This window comes from Aulostomus chinensis, chromosome 18, assembly GCF_037954235.1.
Source record: "Aulostomus chinensis isolate RoL2024-O1b breed Wild chromosome 18, RoL_Achi_v1.0, whole genome shotgun sequence".
In the NCBI taxonomy this organism is placed as follows: domain Eukaryota; kingdom Metazoa; phylum Chordata; class Actinopteri; order Syngnathiformes; family Aulostomidae; genus Aulostomus; species Aulostomus chinensis.
In genome coordinates this window covers 8,281,700-8,299,190 of record NC_141337.1, presented here as the reverse complement: position 1 = coordinate 8,299,190, position 17,491 = coordinate 8,281,700, and the positions used below count along the sequence as shown (strand labels likewise).

General features: G+C 42.7%; 3 protein-coding genes and 1 long non-coding RNA gene across 5 annotated transcripts; 3 read left to right on the top strand and 1 right to left on the bottom strand.

Annotated features, from left to right (window-relative positions):
- The first annotated feature begins 315 nt into the window (after positions 1-315).
- Positions 316-4,889, top strand: ptger1c (prostaglandin E receptor 1c (subtype EP1)). 2 transcript variants are annotated; one of them, XM_086184004.1, is made up of 4 exons: positions 316-487; positions 1,104-1,217; positions 3,272-4,190; positions 4,302-4,889. In XM_086184004.1, exons 3-4 carry the CDS (start codon positions 3,351-3,353, stop codon positions 4,548-4,550), a joined length of 1,089 nt encoding a protein of 362 aa, XP_086040130.1. In that variant the 5' UTR covers positions 316-487; positions 1,104-1,217; positions 3,272-3,350; the 3' UTR covers positions 4,551-4,889. The 2 variants fall into 2 exon arrangements, with proteins under 2 accessions (XP_086040130.1, XP_086040129.1); XM_086184003.1 differs by lacking the exon at positions 316-487 and adding an exon at positions 498-656.
- Positions 4,890-5,214: 325 nt separating this feature from the next.
- On the top strand, positions 5,215-12,991 carry slc27a1a (solute carrier family 27 member 1a). The gene is made up of 13 exons (XM_086184001.1): positions 5,215-5,623; positions 5,932-6,099; positions 6,193-6,587; positions 7,091-7,258; positions 7,992-8,061; positions 8,153-8,244; positions 8,333-8,442; positions 8,551-8,760; positions 8,839-8,965; positions 9,053-9,190; positions 11,189-11,353; positions 11,848-11,994; positions 12,073-12,991. Exons 2-13 carry the CDS (start codon positions 5,933-5,935, stop codon positions 12,228-12,230), a joined length of 1,947 nt encoding a protein of 648 aa, XP_086040127.1. The 5' UTR covers positions 5,215-5,623; position 5,932; the 3' UTR covers positions 12,231-12,991.
- trim35-13 (tripartite motif containing 35-13) lies at positions 12,445-15,525 on the bottom strand. The gene is made up of 6 exons (XM_086184002.1): positions 15,266-15,525; positions 14,403-14,498; positions 14,095-14,325; positions 13,998-14,020; positions 13,779-13,897; positions 12,445-13,700 (listed from the first exon to the last, which is right to left on the bottom strand). The coding sequence occupies exons 1-6, from the start codon at positions 15,482-15,484 to the stop codon at positions 13,162-13,164; spliced, it is 1,227 nt and encodes a 408-aa protein (XP_086040128.1). The 5' UTR covers positions 15,485-15,525; the 3' UTR covers positions 12,445-13,161.
- On the top strand, positions 14,335-15,580 carry LOC147244973 (uncharacterized). The gene is made up of 3 exons (XR_015109941.1): positions 14,335-14,367; positions 14,454-14,537; positions 15,438-15,580. It is a non-coding gene; the product is annotated as an uncharacterized LOC147244973 (long non-coding RNA).
- The last annotated feature ends 1,911 nt before the right edge of the window (positions 15,581-17,491 follow it).

The window sequence follows — 17,491 nt, the reverse complement described above, 5'->3', positions numbered from 1 at the left end:
GGGCATAACCATGATAGTCTCAAAAACAACTTTGAAATCTCAATCGGCACTTCAATCTTTTTACTAAGAGCAGGCGAAACTGAGTTAAATATTTATCTGATAGTCACTGTTGATGTGTTTATACACACCTACTGAACTGTTTTTGACATATATAAAATATTCATAAATGTCTGTCAGAGAAATGCTAAGGGAAGAAAAAGAGTAGCACACAACATCATCCAAATTCCTTTCATATCTGTCTCTGTGCTTTTGTTTACAAGCTAGGAATGATGATAATGATTTTCAAGGTCGTTGTCAGATTCAGTCTCTTTTTGTTTAAGGAAATACGAATAATCAGACATGAGTAAATACAGTTTGAATTTTATCCGTCCAACTTGCCCAGTACTGAAAAATCCAAGTGATTGATGAGGTTCAAAGGATCAGCAGAACGGATGAATAGATGGAGGGTACATCCGGAGAGGGAAGGAGCATGGAAAATGCAAGTCCGGTAAGTCGAGGTAAAGTAGCTGCCAAGCCTCCAGAGAGAGAGAAAGCCTGACCAGGGAGAGATAGAAAGTGTCTCTTGGAGACAGGGAAAAGAAGGGGAGGAGAACGAAAGCAAATTATGTTGGACAATGGTGAAAACAGAAATCTGAGCCATTCGGAGACATCTTAAGGTACGCGTCATCTATTATTCATATCTATGTACAGCTTCATTTACTTCACATGTAGCACATTGTTCTTTGGTGGTAGATTACTATGAATACAGGCTATACAATAATATATAATAGTTGATTTCTATCGTCAATACAACGTTTTCATAACAGTTGTCAGATACGTTAATGGGAGACTTGAGGAGATCCTATCAACCTGATAACTGAGGTACTTGAAATATGAGGCAATAGCCAAGTGTTCTTTCATTATACTAGAAATGCTGCTTTGGTTAAAGAAGCGTAACAGGAAAAAAATATTAAACAGTCAAACAACAAGTCTCCTATTGTGTAAAGAATGTAGTAACAAGGCTGACATCTTCGTGATGATCATACTCTTTCATTTCTGACTGTAACGTCTGGGTTTGTTCAAAACAAATGTTCTCTAAATTTCTCCTTTTTCTGTCTATTAAGGGTAGAACAGAAAACCACTAAGGGAGAGGTAATGGTCTTTTATGATGGATGGACTTGTGATGCCCAATCTCACTCTTCGCAACAGTGCGAACGTTGCACATTATTTTCCTTAATGTAAGTGATGATTTAAAGTGATACTTCACAAAATGTGTATTTTTCCTTTCAAGTACTCACAAATAGGTCTTGAGTTCACAAAGATGTCTTTTTTTCCGCCCTGTTGTATCACTTCTACGTGACTCCTGAATGCAGAAAGAGCCAGCCACGTGGAGCTCCAGGCTTGTAGCCACCAACTTGACCAACCACTGAAAACAGCACAACTGCCCAAAAATGTCCGTTTGCAACCTTTCAAGTGCATCGTCTGGAATCATCCACATTTTCTATATCCCGCATTTTGCTCAGTAATCCAAAAACCCTTTGACTTGAGCTAAAAACTAACAAACGTTAGTTGACTTTGCTGGTTCAAACGCTAAAAGCGAGCACATTCAATTGAACCAGCTCATACGTTGTCATTCATGGGAGCACCTAATTGAATGTCTTTGTGCCTGGCTCTTTCTGCCTTCTGGAGTCAGACTCAAGTAAAGAACATTGGGGGAAAACATCAACCTAAAGCAAACTATTTGTAAGTACACGAGGCAAAAAACACACACATTTGGGCCGAATTGTTGCTTTAAACTGCATCGTGGAGCTTTTATTTATTTTGGAGTGCAGCAATTTCCACTTTCTCTGTGTTTTTGTGTGTGTGTGTGTGTGTGTGTGTGTGTTGTTGTTTTTTTTTGTTTTTTTTTTTGCTCTACATAATTCTGTAGCTGAGCACCCAGAGCTAAACTGGCAATTAGGGGATGTGCACCTGCTCTGCATCTTGCACAAACAAAATAATTTGTAAAATTAAAACCAATAAAAACTAAATGACTGTTTGATCAGCTGTGAATTGTTTGCCTGTTGCTGTTGTTTTATTTTTGAAGAAGCGCTATAACATGTCGAGGTTGCTATCCAAGCAGACTGGGATCAAAATAGAGATTCAAATGAATTTGTTGGTCATGTTGTTTCCAAGGAAGATAAGATAACCAGGTGCCATTTGGACCTCAATTTTCTTATACAAACACAGCTGCTGGAGCCTTTTGCTGTGAGATAGTCCTTTAATATCATCACCAGAACCAACGGGATGAGATTCTGGAAAGTGAGAATCCATAAACCTTTTTCAAATGTCAAGACCTTTTGAATCTTGTCAGACAACAAGATGAAATTTTCTTATGACTGTCACAATGATTTAAATTCAATCATGTCAAATATGATGTAGCAAAAACCTGAATTTGCAGTTTTAAATGTTCAAGTTGTCATGAGATTAGTTGGCATTATATTGGATATCTTAAAATTTAAAACACAATTCTGCTTTCATCATAAAATTGCGAAGCACATCACACGTGCAAACTGCTGCGACTTATCATGGCCGACTTTGTAAAAGAGGATGAGAAGGGTTACTTGTGGACAAACCAAGATCCTCAGCTTTATCTATTTGATGACTTTGGAGGAGGTATTCCGGTACTTACCACCGACCACCATTCATTGTGCTAAGCTAACTAGCTAACCGCTAGAGAGGAGTTAAGGGTGTCGATCTTCTTTTTGAGCTCTGGGAAAGATTGCAAATAAATGTATTTCCCAATGAGTTGATGTATTACTTTAAACCTGGCTAGGACTCGTATGTGTTCAAATCAACAAAGAATTACAACACATTAAAAAAAAAAAAACCTCTAACAGGCCTCATCTACAGCTGAAAAGTTGGAAAATACATGCCAATACAAGCATGCCATTCTGCTAGCTTGTGCTTGCATTGCAAGTAGGACAAAAAAAAACTGCTCACCCGGTGCTCTTCATTATTGCCTTGGCAGAAGTAGCTCTCCTAATTAAGGTCTAAATCTCAAGTGTCACTGGCAGAGTACTGACAATCAAGTCAAGCATGTATCATAGCATTCAGTGGTGCATGATTTTGCAATTAAGACTCCTCCCTTGTCCCCCTGTCTATGATTTACTGGAGACATTTTAGATTAGAAGAAGATGACGTGAGGATATTAGCTAAAAAATGATTCCTCTGAGGATTTGTACTAATGGATGCAAAGATCATATAAAGCACTTACTCAAAGTATTTTAACTTTGCCTGTTACTCCCTGCAGATGATGCCGAAGATGAGGACACGTCTTCAGTCATGACTACATTTTCCTACTCCCTACACCATCTATCCCCTGCCGCGACATGAAGATCAACTCCTCGTACCAGCCTAGTCCCTGGCTGAACAGCAGCACCACATCCACTAGGTCTTTGAGTTTGGGGATGTCCTGCTTCACAATGGCATTTGGTGCCATCTCCAACCTCACCGCTCTGGGCATCTTAGCTAAATCTCATGTCCGATTCCGCCGGCAATCCAAAGCTCCATTTCTGCTTCTAACAGTGGCATTACTATTGGCTGACCTTGGAAGTCATGTGATCCCAGGTGCCTTTGCCTTGTATGTGCATATGCATCAGAGGTATGAGTTGCAGACTGGAATGCCCACCAAGGTATTCTGTCAGTTTTTTGGGGCAAGTATGGTCTTTTTTGGCTTATGCCCATTGCTGATGTCTTGTGCCATGGCGATAGAGCGCTGTATAGCCATCACTCTGCCATTTTTCCACGCTGCTATGATCACAGTGGCTCATGCGCGGAGAGTTGTATTGTTTCTCTCTGCTCTTGCACTCGTGTTAGCAGTTCTACCATTATTTTCAGTGGGAACATATACTATTCAGCCTCCTGGAACGTGGTGTTTCTTGCCGATCAGTGGTTCGCAATCTAAAGCGGATAACGATCTGGTCCTAACCTTCTCCTGTCTGGGCCTTACTGCACTCATTCTATCCCTGCTCTGCAACATCCTGAGTGGTCTGGCATTGCTGCAGACCAGAATGAAGTCCCAGAGGGGTGATAGAACCTCAGCAGCTCACTGTAACCGGCGTGCATCATCTGCATCGTCTTCCTCTTTGTTTTGTTCACTAGATGTGGAGATGATGGTGCAACTGGCAGTCGTTACTGTGGTTTCCTGTGTTTGCTGGAGTCCTTTCCTTGTGAGTACTAACAGACTGCAAAATTTGTCTCTACAATATTCTGATATTTCTCAAAAATTGTACATGAAGCTGCATCTCATGTGTGAATGTGTGTTTCTGCTGCATTAATAGGTCCACATTCTTCTGATGCAGCACAACCAAAGCACTGGTGGATCAGTCCATCTCCCAGATGGGTTTATTCTTCTGGGTTTACGTATGGCCTCCTGGAATCAGATCCTGGACCCATGGGTGTATATCTTACTGAGGAGAGCTGTGCTTTCCAGAATTTGTTGTTTGTCTACACACCGAGAAACCAACATGGCAAATAGCTTTAAGGCAGACACACTCTTGGCCTTAACCCTCACAAAAGATGAATTGTGAGCCATGGATGAACCCATCAAAATTTGGAAGATATCTGAGTGAAAGGACAGTTGGTGTCATTTTTCTTATTTTTGTTTCATTTTCTGTGCAAAATAGGCCATTTTTAAAAAAAATATTCTTTTTGAAATATCACAAGGATAAAGAATGAAACTCATTTCCAGACTTACCACTTTGATATTTCTGTTAATGTATAACGAAGTATCACATGGACCTCAATGAGAAAATGAGAGATTATGGAGAATATTTATTTACAATGTTTTTTGTTCATATTTCTATAAAAGGTTATTTGAAAGTGGGCTGTTACACAATTTCTATTTCCTGTAATGTGATGTGTCTTGTGAAAAATGTAAAAAAAAAAACAAAAAAAAACTGACTTTGAAAACGTTTTTCAACTATTTTCAATAAGACTGATGATGCTCATATTCGGCAAGAAAAGAGACACCAAGAGAAGAGACTGAAAATGGCCACAGACTTTCACAACACTTATTTAGTAGTCTGTGCCGGTGCACTATCAGTAGCAGCCTCCAGTAAATCTAGTGGCTGGGTAACAGGGCGGGATTAGTATAAACCAATACAAATACAGGATCGTCTGAGGAGCGCTGAAATTAACCAATCACTGAGCTGCTACACCAGAAGTGGGCGGTGCTTCTTCCGGCAATGGATCCGTTCAATATGGAGTACAGAAAATAGCCAGGACCACTCATCTGCCCTCATTCAGATTTCGGTTTGTTTAGCCCACCCGGGTGAAAGCAATGACGTTTCGCCTGTATTAGCAAGTATAGAGGACTACCTCACGTATGCTTTACGTTTTACAAAGTACCATTTCTGTCTGTTTATTTGCAACAACCGCGTTCACGAGCATTGAGATGTGAAACTGTTTGAACTGTAAAAACTACGCGTTTTCTCAAAGACGCCCTACGTGTTATAACGTCTTAAAGTGAGCAAAACACGATTAAAGGTTTCAGTTAGCTCGACTTTTTTTTTCCACTAAAGAAAGGAAGTAACAAGTTGAGGATACCCGGGGCAGGGTTATCGGGTGAAAGGTGACATCACATCAGTCTATAGAGTTGTAGGTAAGTTTTGTGAATGCAAATGTTTACGTCAATATTTTTTTTTTACACCATGTGACCTGGAGTGACATCTGTGAGTATGAGCTGTTTGAAATGAGCTGAATCAGTTGAATCAGCTTTGGTGTGAATCTTATCCTCGTTCTGGATGTTTACACAATTGTTCTAAATGAATGTTTCTTGTAATTATTTTAAGCTACTTGTGAGCGTCAGCTTCTGTAGAACTGATATTCAAAGTTATGATTGAAACCTATTTAGGATTAAACTTGCCCTCTGTCCCAAACCCCATCTTCCTTCTTATCCTCCATGACCAGAATGCACAATGTGGCGAGTGTCACAGCTTCTCTGGGGTCCATGGGACTGTTGCGTCTCTGTGGGATGTCCTGGTCCTGGAGTCTGGCAGCAGGTCTTGGAGTCTATCTGGGCACAAGAAGCTGGAAGTACTTCTACATCGCAGCACGCACGGCTAAGAGAGACCTGAAGTGAGTCAAGTATGTTCAAATAAAGTTCTGCTCACTCTTTATTGGGTCTATTACTTACTTTCTTCTCATTTTCCTTTTTCTGTCCCTCTCCAGTGGCCTGTATGTGCTGCTGAGAGTGAAGCTGGCGTTGTGGCGTTACATGCGAAATGGGAGCAACATTCCCTCCATCTTTGCCCAGATAGTAAAACGCCACCCAAACAAACTAGCACTGATTTATGAAGCTACAGGGGAAACATGGACCTTCACCCAGCTTGACCAGCTGTCTAACGCAGTGGCGAATTGGGCCAGAGGGCAAGGATGGGTCTCCGGAGACGTGGTGGCCATCTTCATGGAAAGCAGGCCATTGCAGGTGGCGCTGTGGCTGGGCTTGGCCAAGGTTGGGGTGGAAGCTGCACTCATCAATTTCAACCTCCGGCATGATTCCCTTCTGCACTGTATTGGGGTGTCGGGGTCGCGGGCTATTGTGTTTGGAGCTGAGCTTGCTGATGGTAAGACTTGCTTGGTTAAAAAAAAAAGTTGATGCAGCTATTAACATTAAAATATTAAGCCAGTAGAAATGGTTGAAAACAAGCAAATGGTAGTTAGTAGTCAACATTTCCTCCTGGGTGTTAATATTCTCTGTGTGTGGAACGTATGAGGTCACTGTGTCCTGAGGTCAGTACATGCTTTCTGTGGTCACGTTGCCAGTAAAATTCCTTCTCTGCTGTCTATTTGTGAAGTTAACCTTAGCTCCTCTTTGATTCTATAACAACACACACTCCTCCACTTGTTGCCCGTGTGAGCTCCATCATGTCCTGCATGCGTCTGCTTCGGTCTGAATAACATTGATGGTGCCAACTTAACTCTTTAATGTTTTCATATATCTGTTTTTTTAAGCATTGTAGTTCTTCTGTGTAAATTATCAGGTGATGCCGTTTTTTTTTTCCTCCTTGGGCTTAATTTTACTGACACTAAGTGACCCCCCCCCCTTGTTCCTCTTCCTGAATGCCAGCCATGAGGGAAGTCAGTTCCTCCATCAGCCAGTCCATGGTACGGTTTTCTACAGGAGAACTCAGTGCAGAGTGTGTGAGCTCTCTGGGTGCTCTACCTCTGGACCCAATCTTAGCGTCTGCATCCAAGCACACTCCTTCACCCTCAGTTCCCCCTAAAGGCATGAACGGTGAGTACTTAGTGCTCCAAGGTAGCTGGAGGTAATCCAACAACTTAACTTTAATCAGCAGTGTCAGTGGTAAACATCTTCACGTTGTGACTGGTGGATAACTTTTAACATTGGATGTCACAAGATATCATTCTTAGCTACGATGTATCCCTCCATTGCTCCCTCCATTTATGTTATATCCTGTGGCCCCAAATCATTTTAATTAATGGAACCAGTTTTATTTTATGGCCTCAAAATAAGTACATTTAGGGAAGAAGTTGCGTCTTGTGGCCTTAAAAATGTCCAGGGCTCTTAAAATGTAGAACTACATTTTTGTATAAATGAGCATCCCTTATGTTGAAGCCCTGGCCAAACATGTCCTTGCTTTGCTCATTAAGCTCATCATCGTTAGGTAAATCTCTCTGCATTTCACACTGGGTTGAAATTAGATCTGTGGTGGCATTCCCACGCTGCTGGTCGGGTGCGTACTGAGCATGGACACCAGACACTCAGCTTGCTAAGCTGTCTACTTCAGGTTAGCCCTCTGCTAACTTGAGTGGATAAATAACTTCTAGTTCTAGCTCTTCTAGCTTTTTCTAAATGTTGTCAAACTAAATTGATGATATTCTGATAGTGAAACCACATTCAGAACTGTTCATTCACCGCTATACCACTGCTACAGTCCCAACAGTGCAGCCGAGTGCATAATTCACCACACAATAGCCTCACTGCTCTGTTGTGTTGTCCTCTGCAGACCGTCTGTTTTATATTTACACCTCTGGCACCACTGGACTACCCAAGGCCGCTATTGTGGTACACAGTCGGTACGTTTCCTTCAACACTCACTCAAAAAAAAAAAGTTTTCTGCCCAGCTAATGTGAGAAATTTAAAGATATGCCCGTGTTCCTTCAACAGTTACTACAGAATTGCTGCTTTTGGGTATTTTGCCTTCCGCATGCGTCCAGATGACATCATATATGACTGTCTGCCTCTCTATCATTCAGCAGGTACGTGACCCAAAGCTCTTCAGCTCTTGAAATACAGTTTTCACTGCAAGGTTAGCGGAACTGAAATGAGAGCTTTCTCTCCTTACAGGTAACATCATGGGAGTTGGTCAGTGTCTGATCCATGGCCTCACTGTTGTGGTGAAGAAGAAGTTCTCTGCCAGCCGCTTCTGGGAAGACTGTATTAAGTACAACTGCACTGTAAGCGCTTATAAAATGTTTTCAGTGCCACATCAAAGAATCGATAAATATAAATTATTCATTTCAGTCCACAACTGCCCACAATAACAAGCTCTCTCCCCTCTCTAGGTGGTGCAGTATATAGGAGAAATCTGCCGCTACCTCCTGTCTCAACCAGTGCGGCCGTCAGAAAAAGGTCACAAAGTTCGGCTGGCAGTGGGAAACGGTTTGCGCCCGAGTGTGTGGGAGGCTTTCACGGAACGCTTTGGGGTGGCCCAGATTGGCGAGTTCTATGGAGCAACTGAGTGTAACTGTAGCATAGCCAACATGGATGGCAAGGTCAGAGTGAGCGGTGTTACTGGTGGTGTGTTCGTGGAAGATACAGTGATTAGAGTCAAGCTCATTGTGTGTCTTCAGGTGGGAGCTTGTGGATTTAACAGTCGCATTCTCCCCAACGTATATCCCATCCGTCTGGTGAGGGTGGACGAAGACAGTATGGAACTGGTCAGAGACAGCCGGGGACTCTGTGTGCCTTGTCGCCCTGGTAACCAATACTGCAATAATTTCTTGCTCGATGAAGTGTGTCAGTGTCAAATGAAAGTACTTTATTATATTCTTCCATGTCTTCTAGGGGAGCCGGGGCTGCTGGTGGGACGCATCAACCAACAGGATCCACTACGGCGCTTTGATGGCTATGCAAACCAGGACGCTACCAGAAAGAAGATAGCTCATGATGTCTTCAAGAAGAATGATTCTGCGTATTTGTCAGGTTACCAGCTTTTTTTTTTTTTTTTAATAAAAAACAGTACTACTCAAATACAGCAACGTGGATGTACTGCATATTTAAGCGAAGGTAGAAAAGCGCTATATAAATTGAGTCCATTTACCATTTAAAGGAACATGCCAATGTTTTGGGAAGCAGGATTATTTGTCATACTCCGCAGAGCCAGATAAGAAGATAGATACCCTTCTCTCCTATGTGTGTGTGCATTAGGGAACTGAGACTAGGGTTGAGCAATTTTATCGCAATTCTGAGATATATATCGATAGTTTGTTTCCCCAGAGAGTATCGATACATGAAGCCCCATTCAAATCCCCCGTGTTCCGCACTTTACAGGAAGAGCAATTAGGTCTGCTGGCCACTAGTGTTGCTGTAGAGCATTTCTAGTTACCCCGACACCAACGCCTTTCTCATCCAGTTAGAGCTGAGAGATTCAGGAGAATGGCAGCGAGCATAGTTCCCTCTAATTTTTCATGTGTCTGGACATACACACAAGCAAGATGTGGCCACACACCTGTTCAACACCTGGGAGCATAGCAGGGTACATGGCTTATTAAAAGAATCAAATTACTGGAGCAACTTCTATTAGTTTACTTTTAATATATTCGGGGGTTTACAACTCAACCACTGGGCTAGCGTTGCCGTCTCTTATCTCTGCCTCACTGTGCTAACCCGCACGGTGCCACGGTGCGTATGGGCAGGGCACATACGCAAGCACTGTCACTGCTATGATTGGCTGCGTCGACTAAGTGAACCGTATCGTATCATTGGCTGGACACCTGTCACTCACTGAGTTTATGCGCTGCATAGATTTTCTTGTGCGCTGAAAATTTGCGAGCAGTGCGCGATTGCGCAAGTGTGCAGCTTCGAGAGAACATTGGCTGCAAGTATAAAACCAGCGCTTGCATCCTTAAACGCAGATGTGCGGGAGCATTTTGAGTTCAAAAACAAAAAAGGAAAGCGACGATTTCGACAAAAGTATGGCGGTTTGCAAACTGTGTCACACAAACGTTAAGTACTCAGGAAATACCACCAACCTGCGAGCCCACCTAAAACGTCATCACCTGGACAAGGAAATGCTAACTGAGACTGAGCCCAAGAAGCTGCGGTGCGACCCGAAACAAACCACACTGGACTGTGATGGCGGTGGTTGCCACAAGTTCCCATCTTCTTTACCGTGGTTGCAGAAAATTACAGAGTGCATTGCCTACTTTATTTGTCAGGATTTGTGACCTTATTCAGTGGTGGAAAACACCGGCTTTAGGCGCATGGTGAACGCAATGGAGCCCCGCTATGCTATCGTCACCCGCGAATTGAATTATCCAAACTACAGTTTGCACTCAGTTTCAATAAATTAAACCAATTTTCTCACCACATCTTTGATTCATTTTGTCCAGCATTTGCAAGCTGCCAGTCAGAGCCATATATTGTGTAATTGATGCTCTCAGTTCAATTAATTCAATCCAAGTCAGTGGAACACTCACAAGATGTCACCAAAATCACTTTGTCCCTTTAAAGTCTTTCATAAAAGGATGTAAGTGTATTGAATTGTATCGTGAGCCGATTATCATGTATCGTGGAGCATTGATTTCACACATCTCAAAAGCCGCAATGCAACTTTGGCCAGGAGAAGAAAATGTTTGTTGACAATTGATGCAGTTATGCTAGCACTGAACACCTGCTACCACTCACTGTGCTCAGCTAACCAGTAGTTTCTCCTGGAAGAGATACAGGTGTCTATCTTCCGCTCTGGCTCCAAGCTGTATAGCAAACATGCAAATCTCCCACAAAGTTGGCATGATCTTTTCAAAACAATCCCAAGGTTTTTTGTTAAAGATATTTTTAGCTTCTAATTCTTGAAAACTGAAACCATGAACAAGAAATGCAACACTGGATTTGCCCAACATTGCAGTGAAACTAAGCTGCTATTTCAGAACTTATGTCAAGCCACTCGCATAGATGATTTACTTTTCCTTTCTTCCCCAGGTGATGTGCTGGTGATGGATGAGCTGGGCTACATGTACTTCCGGGACCGCGGCGGTGATACTTTCCGCTGGCGAGGAGAAAATGTCTCCACTACAGAGGTGGAGGGCATACTCAGCAGCCTACTGGGTCAGACTGATGTGGCTGTGTATGGCGTGGGGGTACCAGGTGAACAAGTTCTTTATTACAATTTACCTAATATTGCTCTTCCATTTTCTTCCGCTTATCCTGTTAAGGGTCGCGGGGGGCTGGAGCCTATCCTAGCTGCCTTCAGGTGAGAGGCGGGGTTCACCCTGGACAGGTCGCCAATCCATCACAGGGCCAACACATAGAGACAGACAACCATTCACACTCACAGTCACACCTACGGTCAATTTAGAGTATCAATCAGCCTCGTCCCCTCTTGATGTGATGATGTGATGTGATGTCTTTGGACTGTGGGAGGAAGCTGGAGTACCAGAGAGAACCCACACAGGAACAGGGAGAACATGCAGACTCACACAGAAAGATCCCCTGCTGGAGCCAGGGCTTGAACCCATAACCTCCTTGCTATGAGGCGACAGTGCTGACCGCTGCACCACCGTGCCGGCCCTAATATTGCTCTTGTTTTGTTTGGGTTTTTTTTGTCCTACTTACACAAAGCTACCATGTCTCCTATCCAGGCGTTGAAGGAAAGGCAGGTATGGCGGCCATTGCAGACACTGCAGGGAGTTTTGACTGCAACGACTTCCTACAGAAGGTTCAGACAGCTCTTCCCCCATATGCTCGCCCAGTGTTCCTGCGCATCTCCCCACATGTGGACACCACGGGTAGATTTAAATCTGAATTCAAAAATTTTCAGCCGTCACTGATGACTTATAATAAAAAATTTCCACTTTCCTACACAGGTACATTTAAAATCCAGAAAACCAGGCTGCAGAGGGAGGGATATGACCCACGTCTCACAACTGACCGGATCTTCTTTTTAAACATAAGAGCTGCATGTTATGAAGCTGTAGACGAGGAGCTCTACAACGCTATAGTGGAGGGAAGAATGTCTCTATGACTTGGAAGATCTGGAAGGGCGGTTATGGGGTCTCAGGTAAACAGATGCTGTGGAAGGAGGACAGGATCTCGTGTCTACGCTGGAGTCGGCCTCAGTCTCGCCTCCCCGATTTGAACCATTCAGGGTTGAGAAGACTAATTACATAGGCAGAACTGTTACAGATGAAGTTTTTAACACTGTATGAGTAACACACCAAGACATAATGTAAGGGCATTTATTCCCTTTAATATGTATAATCGGTAAATCAACACCTCAAAAAGCCTTCAAGCATCACTGCACAGAGTGGGCATCTCCCGCAATGAGAAAAGGATACCTGTTACAAGTTTGTTGGGACTGTAGGTTAAAATGACGTGTGAAGCTATGGCGTTACTGCTGTGTGTTAGGATGAGGCTATAGTGATCAAACTTCAGGATGTAGTACAAGCAGGCTACTAGATCAAATACTAATCATAGAATCTTTTAATGCAATGGAGAGAGAGAAAACTAACCTCCGAGCAACACCGGCACAAGTTTGCAAATAGACAGAAGTTGTTACTGTACGTGCCTTATGCAAGTTCAGATCAGTTTTGTTTACTGGTTTGAAAGGAACTCAAGAATGTGGTGGTTTAGTTTCATGCAAAGCTAAGCTAAGTCACACATAGTGGCTGTTTTATGTAACATATCCATATCAGTGTAGTAATATATGGGTGTAAAAAGGTTTCATTCTCTCAGACATGTTTTGTCTTAACTCAATTAAAATATTTTAAAATACATCTTTAGTTTGTCAAGTCATTATTTTAAATCAACCGATTAATTCGTCCTTGTTTGTGACGTAGACTCTAATTAACACCCCACAACCTTGCAAAATAAAGAAAACTGCATCATTCAAGCGGAAGCGGCCCTTTGCAATTTCATATACAAACAAAAGTTTGGCAGCATGTCTGCGGGGGCAATTAGTAGTCCGTTGACAGGGATATCCTTGATGGTAGGATTTTTAATGGGTGGTCTTTGCAGGCAGTGCAAAAGTAGGGAAAGGCCCTGGGTGTAATGATATCCATGAAGGTGTAGAGGGGCTGCCTCACTCCAGGGTCATAAAAGGTGACCTTGGCACGGTCCATGTCCAAAATCACTCTGATCACTTCTGGCGCCTTGGTCATGTTGAGGGGCTCCCAGGGAGCTGTGCAGGCCTTGTGTTCTCCATTACGAAATCTTATAGTCCAGAATCCCTCTGCTGGTGTCAGCACGTGTTTGCCCTTCCTGCCGATCGATTCGCTGGCTACTCCCACTACCCAGTAGGTGTTGTCCTTCACCTCCACTTCCCAGATGTGGCGACCTGAGGTGTAGCCCTCTGCGGCCAGCATCTCAGCGCTGATGTCAAAGCGTTCCGGGTTGTCGGGTAGCTTGAAAATCTGCGTAGAGTTCTGCAGAACAGTGAGATCCTCAGACAGGAGGAAGCAGCTAGCAGCTGTGTTTGGATCCAGAATCACTGGGTCTTGTGACAAAAGAGAGGTAGTTTGTGTCAGTAAAGAAACTGGCCAAGAAATTAAGTGTCATCGTGTAAGAAACTCACTATATTTAACAATTCTCTTCATCCTCTCCCAGACTTTGTATTTCAGAGAACCGAGGTGCTTGGCTACGTCAATCAGAGCACCAGATATCATCTGTGGCTCCAGGGAACTTCGCCAAGTTCTGCAAAGATATTTTAGGAGTTAGTGTCAGCTGTTGCTGTTAATATGTATAATCCTAAAATGAAGATTAACTGGATCATTGTCATAGAAGAGGCACTTACCTCCTTATTGTGTCTTTGTATCTCTGAAACAACATTTAAAAGAACTCTTACTAAATTCTGCAAACAAAAACAAATCTTTTAATGAATTGTCCTCTACCTTAAGGAAATGGACATCTGGAGAGCTCATCTCCTGTTCCACTAATCTGATCATGTTAGAGAGAGACGATACTTCATGGCTCATATCCTCAATCCTCTGGTTAATCATCACATTCTTCAGATCCTCCTCAGCTCTTAAAGCGTAAAGTCTATCAGCTTCCTGTTCTCTCAAGAAATGGTGAAGAGCCTCGAATTCCGCTTTGATCTGTGTCTCCGTGTGTTCAACTTGGCTCTGGAAAGAGACGTGTTTAACGGACAATCTTCCACGCCTGAAGTTCGACTACTAAACACTGATTGGAATGATCGTACCTTGACATGCTCCGCCATTTCCTCACACACCATTTTTGCTTTTTTGCACAGCTGCAACTTCTCTTTCAAAGGCCGCAGTGCACTCTTCAGCTCCGCCTATAGAGACGGTGGGATGGCGTCACCATTAAAAACAAGGTCAGTCTGGCAGCTGGCCCAGCTGTCGGCACAATGACTGGTAGGCTGCATTCTCGTGCGATTGCATCAAAAGAATGAGACACATTTATGGAAAAGGATCTAATACACCTGCTGGTAACATAAGTAAACTCAGCTCATGCAACTTAGGTTACAAATGTATTCATTTCACAGCAGTATTTACACAGCAGGTTTCCAATTCTTGGGGGTGGAGGGGGTCATGCAGTAAAATCGATGTTGTGTATAGAAACCTAGAGAGGAGTCAAGTTTCTCTCCTTTCAGGACCCCAACAGCAACAGCAAACCAAAAATATAAATCTATTATTAGAATGTTAATAAACTCCGCCAAATACCTTCAGCACATCGGACTGTAAAAAGCACACAAATAGTTGTGTTTATTTAGAAACCCCATTAATGTATTTTGGTTGTTAGTCACAATAATCCCCAGACACAATGTGGTACTTTGTAGTTGTATATGACAACTTTTCCAAGGTAAACTTGGGCTGATTTTTGTCCAGTTTCCATTTAGATTCATACATTTGTTTAAATTGATCCATAAATAACTTGAAATGCTAATTCGTCGTTGAACCGAGTATCAGTGTGACATCGAGGTAAAAGCTTGTGGTACATTTCCAAATAGCTGAAGGCTCCAGTTATGCTATTCATCTCAAACAATCAAAGTGTGCTTTCATTGTTTAATACTGGAGGGAGCAACTATGTAACAATGCCTACCTTACAGTCCTGAGCCCCTTCCCCAATGGGGTAGAGCTTGTGTCCCTTGTGTGCAGCTGCTTTCCCACATAAAGCACAGATCGGCTCCAGGTCCTCCAAACAGAACAAGGTGAGCTTGTCTCCATGCTCCTTGCAAGCCTCGAGGTCATTCTTGCCTCTGTCGACCTTAAAGGAATCACAGGCCTTCTCCAGCACGCTGCCCACCACTAGTTGATCCATGGAGGAAAGACACCAGCACAGAGGACAGTAGTGTGAGTCCTTGCTGCTTTGTTTCTCCCACTTCTCTTTCAGGCAGGCTTTACAGAATGTATGACTGCAAGTGAGCACCACTGGCTGACTCAAACTATGCTTACAAATTGGACAGGAAAGGTCATCCCCTAGATGAGCTCGCCTGGTGGCCATTCTGCCCCACAGGACTTTGATGACATGGCAGGATAGGAAGCCCCTCCCACATCACTGGAAGACAACCTCATCTTAACCTCGGAAATAAGTGTTAATACCTCAAGTCCCAAAGGCATATCTGGTGTCATACTGTGTTGTTTGACTATGCACATTGCGCGTTCTCAAATAAACACCACACGTCCAAGTTAAACAAAGTAGCTTTACATGGAAAATACTGTGTTTGTGCAGAAGAGATCCCGAATAACTGGCTGACAGCAGGAAGTAGGATGATAGTGGAAAAGATGGTATTTTTATGACAGTTGTGACGCTATGATCACTGGCATGCTATTTGAGAAGTGTGTTGAAAAACTCTACCACGGTGTAAATTAAGAGTTTACACAGAAGCGTAGTCCAAAATAAGACTCTGGCTGAGGATACAGACAGAGACAAACTACTGACTTGGGCTCCCGTCATGCAGATAAAACAAAATCCACAAGCTGATTATTTTGACAGATTTAAAGATTCAAATCCCCCCTCTGATATAAAAACATAGTTCTCTTAATTAGTAAATTGGGATAACAATAAGAAATCCTTTATTTTCCTCAAAATAACTTTTCTAAGGGAAAATAGAAGGTTTTTTTGAGGTAAGCTAGGATAGAAGTATCTTTAAATGTCATTAACTGACTCATCTGACCTTATTTCTAGTAATGCAGTATTTTGTTGTGTCTGAAAGCGTTCCTAGAATGAACTCTGCATCATAAATATAGATAGAGATACATTTGAGGAATATGATCCAGCATTCCAAAACAGTGTTGACCAGCGCTGCTGCTGCTTCTGCGAACATCTCACACATGCTGGAGTGGAATTCTAAGAGGTTCCCTCGTTCAAATCACGTTATGTTAGATTTTATCGAGCTGCAATATATTCACAATTAGATAAAACTTTTAGCTGCATCTTCTAATCCCTTTTTCTTTTCGTGCACCATCAGATTGACTTTTTTCTTTGCCAGGTGTCGATTCTTATAACAGTGAAAATAAAAGTAAATTGAGCTTATCGGTGGAATATCAGGATTGATAACTCGATAACAGCTCGTGCGATCGATGTCAAACTTGTACGTGAGGGAAGTGCAGGACTGAGTTTGGAGTCTGGCAGCTAAAGCGGCTCTCAGGACCGAGATGACAGTCGGACTGGCAGACTGAGCTGATCAGATGGATCACTGTGATGACGGAGCTTTTGAGATGACAGACTGAGAGGACAGACAGGAATCTGGATAGCTCTGATGTTGGTCTGTCTGAGGTGATCAAAGATGACACAACCCGTGGCCCCGCCCCTAAACAACAGATGGTTGAAATAATGAAATCCAAAGTATGACGCATTCACACACAAACTGGCTACATACATAATAGCATCATAATATTAATTATTAATGTGTTTATGTCAGTTGAGGAGAGGCCAAAGCAGGAGACCAGAGGGTCAAGTAGAAGGCAAGCCTTAAAAAAACCCATCATCACAAGCATGAAGATTATATAAACTACTTGTGAAGAGTCCAATAAGAGTAATTTGATTCTGTGTAGAATAGTAAGTGACTTAGTCACTGGCCCTCGGCAGTCCCTGACCAAATTAGTCATCGAGTCCTGCTGTAATGCCAAAGTGAAAATTTGATTTGTGACCATGCCAGCAGTTAGAGCCAATGATAGTAACAGCCAAGTGTCAACAACCCCCCGTCACTCACACACACAGACACACTTATCCACATGCCTGTCATTGGTGATGCACAATCTTTTAACATATATTTTTGAATTCGATCATTTTGAAATATGTAACAAAAGTCCACTTGTGCAGTGA